Source organism: Cynoglossus semilaevis, chromosome 20 (genome assembly GCF_000523025.1).
Source record: "Cynoglossus semilaevis isolate Cse_v1.0 chromosome 20, Cse_v1.0, whole genome shotgun sequence".
NCBI classification, from domain to species: domain Eukaryota; kingdom Metazoa; phylum Chordata; class Actinopteri; order Pleuronectiformes; family Cynoglossidae; genus Cynoglossus; species Cynoglossus semilaevis.
Genome location: NC_024326.1, coordinates 3,161,552 through 3,167,219, shown reverse-complemented (window position 1 = coordinate 3,167,219; position 5,668 = coordinate 3,161,552). Strand labels below are relative to the sequence as shown.

Genomic DNA, 5,668 nt, shown 5'->3' with positions numbered 1-5,668 from the left:
CCTGTTGGACATCTATTGCAAATTCCATTTTGAAGATAAACCCTCCTTAAAACCCTCAGATCAAGTTTTGGTGTGTCACAAACACAAGGCTCACTCTCTCTCTCTCTCTCTCTCTCTCTCAGACCAGCATTCTGCATCTGGTCATGATTGGCCCATTGAATTGCAAAAGTGCGTGAGCATTTTTAAACAGTAGAGGACGAACAAGGGCAATTGACGAATAGGTGAATGTAGAAGATGTGTTAAGGGATGGGGGAGGAAAATCTGTGGAGAATTGCCACGTGTATTGACTTGAGAAGCCATGGAGATTTGGAGAGGTGCTCCAGCACATGTTCTATCGACCAGCAGCCACACAGTCATACAGACGTGGCCACAAAGAGAGTAAATTGCACAGACGTGGTCACACAGAACGACGTGGCATCATTACAATATTCTTTTCTCCTGCTGTTTTTTTTTCAGTCTTCTTCTCTGAACTCTCTTTGTCCATATTCTGTGGCCCTCGTGTGATTAGTATGTGATCAGGCCAGTGTACGCAATGGATCATGCAACTTCTTGCTGACGTGTAATTGTGTGAAGAGGGCTGCCTTATCGATTTGTAACGTAGAGCCCCATCAATGTTTAATGCAGTCCCTCTCTCTCCTTCATTTCTCTCCCTCCCTCCATCCCCCTCCCCGTCTGTGGAAACAGCCTTGCATTTTCTATTGATCCATCATTGGCTGCTAATGAGAAGGAGCGAGCCTTCTTGGATTTAAAGATGTAGACCTTGGTTTCATTTTCAACTTGCAACTTTTTCAGTTTGACTACTACAGGCTTAACCCTGGCGAGCTCCGCACACTGACCTAACGCACGGCACATGTATGATTCAGAGTTACTAATATTCTCCATTGTAGTCACAAGACATCCCTCAGCCTTGCGGCTCTTTGAATCCATTTAAGTCTGGCTGCGCTGACACCTACAAGCTATTGTTTTCTCAGAGATTTATGAGCCGTCGTAACATGGTCAACATTAGGCTCTCCATGTTAATAATTTTCCCACAGACTGAACTGCTTGTGAACCTGGGGGTGTTAAATTTATTGGAGCTCGCAGGTTCAGCTGACAAAGCAGAATATGAATGCAGGGGAAAACACTCTGGGCTGTTATACCTCTAATCACACGGGACTGCAGCGAGCCTCCATCTCACCTTGTTTTCCAAATGACTTGCTTAAAACCAAAAGGAGAGAAAAGGGTCAGGAGATGCATGGTTGGGAAGTCGTGCAAAGGAAGGACTAATTGTTTTTATGGGAGTTTTATTATCTGGGTGAAGTAGTGGCCCTGTGTTTGGGTTACTTAAGGAGGGGTAGGAGGAAAAGATGTGTTTATGTTGCTAGTTCAAATAGAATATTATAATAACAGCATATTCTTCTGTCCAATCTCCATAATACATACAGTTTCTCTGCATTTGTGAAGAACAGTAATGATTTTATTCCTATTTTAAGCCTCGGTCAGAGGGTTAGTCAAAATCTCAGCAAGAAATCCAATTTGTGGCTCTTAAATTTTTAACCAGTCATCTGTCCTCATTGACGTGGATAGTGCTTAGTCTGTTTAACGACTCATTTAAAATTCACACTGACCTAACCAAGGGATTTCATCCAAAAAGCTAAGTGTTATTGGACAGGTGTGAGAGCCCCGCCCTGTGCACTAAAAGACACTTAGCGTGCTCCGTTAGCTCATCTGATATTCTGCAATTTAGCTAATGGCGGGGTTTTTGTGACAGGACATGGCTCATAGACCCCCTTCAAGGAGCCTTGACCATTTTTTATCTCCTGCCCTTACCATCCTTGCCCCCCCCCCCCAGGATTTTAAAATGGTCCATGACTGTCTGTGTGTGATTTGACTTTGGTGATTTCCCTAGAGAAAGTATGGGAATTCTCTTAGAACAGTGGCTAATGTTATCTCTCTATCTATTTATAAATACCTAATATATAATCAACAGAATTTCATATCTATAATAACAGGGTTATTTATATTAAGTAATGGGTATGATTTACCTTGAGAGATCACAAGATCTTGACATTTTTTGCGTTTACAGCTCCACATTGGACACAGCAGCTGCAATTTCATAATTTACACACATCCCACTTATCTAAAGATCCTCACCCAGAGAACAACATGATGCCTCCCGCCTCCCGCTTTTCATTTCCTCGTCTGCAGTAGACGCAGTTGTTGAGCGATGTCGTGACCCCGGGCTCGCAACGAACTCGCTTCTCCTTCTCAAATCTCTAGTTATGACATTGAGGTTAATGTGTCACCTACTTTATCAGGTTACAAATCTGTCTGTATGTGTGAAAACAAGGGAGAGATAGAGAGGGAGAGGCGTGTGTTAAATGACAACTGTCATTCCTCTGTATTCATTCCTGGAGCTGTATCGAGTTCCCAGATTTCAGTGTGCCAACCAGGCAGATATGAATCAATACAGGGATGACAAAGTTCTTGGGGGAACTGCCAGACTTATTTGTCTACAGTGTTTCCCCGAGGATTATTAAAAGGGGAAAGAGCAAAGGAGGGGTGTAATTATTCTCTTCTTATATTTCATATGGTGCCAGAGCAGACATCTTGTTTTAATATGGGACTAAAGTAACTAAAAAACATAAAAAAACTGCTGTTGGCACTGACAGAATTCAGCTCTGTGTAGTTTCTGCAGGTAAATCACAGTATATAACAGCATATAATCTACTTACAATTATTTGACTTTAGTCACTTCATTAATTAAGTCAATGAAATAGATTTTTTTAGTAATTAATTAAGTGTAAGAGCTGGTTCTGGACCAAGGTAAATGTTAAGGGAATGGTAATAGTTGGCAACAGTAGGGGGATGGTTAATTTTCTTTTTAGTAATTAGTATTAAATACATTAACAATTGACAAACAAGACCGTTTAAGCCTTCGGTGCTAACTCACTATTTTTTGGTGTAAACAGTGCAACCTGGTTCAACAGTCTCACACAACCACATGCAGTAAATGCATTCATACAGTGAAATCTCAAGTGCTCACCAAAGCAACAGTATAATTTGTCCCAGACAACTGTTGTTCCAGCACATGCATGTAAACAAACACAGGGTGCATTCACTGTAGGTTCCTGCTCCCACTGAGAGAACACAATACGACACTCAACGTGAACCAACGTGACGATGGTGTGTCTGAAGGCTTTCCTTCTTTGTTTCCATGTCGGCTCTTCACAGATGTCTAGCTGAGACGGAAGACAAAACAGCAGAGGATTCTTCTTCTCTCTGTTCATCAGTGATAGTGTCAAGTGATCATGGCTCTAAATGGAGTTCATGGAGTGATTTTCAGAACAGCTTTTGTTCTAGTCTAACCACTGACTCTCTCCCCCTCTTCTTTTCTGTCTGCTGCAGAGACTTTGATGGACACCCGGGTGGCCACGGCTGAACTGGGCTGGACAGCTTATCCCAATTCTGGGGTAAGTCACTCACTGTGAACACATGCAGGTTATTGAGTAAAAATGGTCTCAGACATTTGTCTCTCCGCGGGGATGAAGAAAAACTTGGTGTAACACGAAACACCAGACAGACAAATAGACAGTGAGGCAGACTGTAGGGAGTGTATGGATTTAAACAGGACCTGATGTAGCTCCTGTTTATGAGTATTATTTTTCTCTTTGTCCCGGCTCATAATAGCTTAATGACATAATGGGTCCGTGTAAGCCTTAAAAACACTGCACCTAGTCTCTGTAAATGGAGTCTGAAAGGATATCATAGACATAATAATACTGTTATAATGCATTTACACAGGAAAGTGAAGGTATTAGGATGAACTCAGGCAGCAGATAGGAGAAAATCCTCTCTTTTCTTTCTTTCAGATTTTAAGAGAATTATTTCCAACTTTGTGGTAGTTACAGATAAAAGGGCTGTGAATGTTCAGGGGGGTGAAGTCATCAAACTGGAAATGGTTTATGTCCTATTATGTTAATAGAGCCGAGGAGATTTTGAAGACCTTGTTCTCAGTGCTGTAATTCAGTGAAAGGTTTCATGGTCCAACACTGATCACATGAATCTGGCAGGATCGTCTCCGATGTACCACTGTTTCAAACATTGTCTGGGTCTTTGAGATTTTTATGAAGCATTTTAATGAAATATAAAGGGAATCTGTTCATGAAGTCAGCGGTGGCTCTGCTTAAACACTGACGCACACATATGTCTGTAGCATTATTCATATATATATATATATATACCACAACGTTTATTGTTACCAATATTAATGTTGTTTTCTGAACACTTGACCAAAGGTTTAACAAAGCCAAAGTTTTGTTTTTTTTTGTTTTTTTTTTCACATAATTATCACAAGATTTTCTCTGTGAAACGGAAATACCCTGTCAAACCTTTTCCGGAGGGGAAAAAAGCTCCTCCTGTTCTCTTTCTATTAGAGCTGGTTCAGTTCTACCTGCCCTGAGACACAGAGCTCATTGTCCGGGAACAGAGTTTTTTGGTTCAAGTACGGGAAGACCAGAGAGAATTAAAAAAAAAAAAAAAAAGAAATACAGTAGGTATGCAGAATGTCCTAGAAAAGTGGTGTAAAACTCACGGCCCGGGGGCCACTTAGGGTCAATGAACTCCGTACATCTTGGGTGTTTTTTGTATTGAACTTAACTGATGTGGTGGTTGCACTCAGTCCATCTGAGTTTGAGACCCCTGTCCTAGAAAACCTCCAGGTTATAAAACATTGTGTGTGTGTGTGTTTGTGTGTGTGTGAGTCCAACTAAGTGTGTGTGTCTTTTGGTGACCTTAAGGGTTAATTTTGAAGGATTGTAGAAACACTGTCATTAGTTCCAGTGGTGTAAACATGGGGACATTTCAGGGTTAGTCAGAGAAATGTGCACTGGTGTGGCAGTATGTAAATACACACACTCATCGGCTGAAGGACGGACGAGGACACCAGTCAAACAGATGCGGGCAGCAAGCAAACATGTTTCAGATCTTTTTATGAATTCATTTTTACGCTCACATACTGAAGGCAGCACAAATACACACACACACACACACACACACACAGAGGTGTGATTGAATCCCTGTAACCTTTAGCTTTGGGGAAAATGATGTACCACAAGGTAATGTTAGAGAAATGCATGTAATTTTAGGTAAAATGTACCCGCTGTTAAAACCCCAAATAACTCCTGTTCCAATAGTTTGATTATTTTCTACAGTTATTTAAGGTTTTTTTTTTTTCATATTATGACTATATGATTTAAAACCCCTTGTTTTGACTTTCATGTGCTAGAAACCAGGTCAGCTGTCAGCAAAGTTAATATAGACATGATGTTATGAAAAGAAGAAGAGGATTTTCTTGAAAGTATATTTATATTTTATGAATAATTTATAACTAAAGCAAACTGAGAGAAGCATGTTTGAAATGGTGTGTGTCTGAAAGATTGCAGGATCAGGGTGGGGGGGGGCAGAGACAGATTAGGAGAGACCGGTGTGAGAGAGGGTAAAAGATCAAATGTGTGTGAATAGGGCAAAAATGAGGCAGCACTGAAGCACAGCATTATTTTCCTGTAAATGTGTGTGTGTGTGTGTGTGTGGAGGAGAGCTTGGATTAAGTCATGTGACTTTTGGAGGTCATTGTCGGAGTCCAGACTTTAGGATTGGGGCTTTTGGGGAAGTAGGTGCTGGGAGGGGT

At 41.1% G+C, this 5,668-nt stretch overlaps 1 protein-coding gene across 2 annotated transcripts in view; it reads left to right on the top strand.

The window, feature by feature from the left end:
• The window catches only part of LOC103396026 (ephrin type-B receptor 1-B), a 146,761-nt gene that overhangs the window by 36,801 nt on the left and 104,292 nt on the right, over positions 1-5,668 (top strand). For both annotated transcript variants that reach the window (XM_008333949.3, XM_008333948.3), the window contains exon 2: positions 3,388-3,452. In XM_008333949.3, coding sequence (XP_008332171.1) covers positions 3,388-3,452 — 65 coding nt within the window. The remainder of the gene's footprint in view (positions 1-3,387; positions 3,453-5,668) is intronic.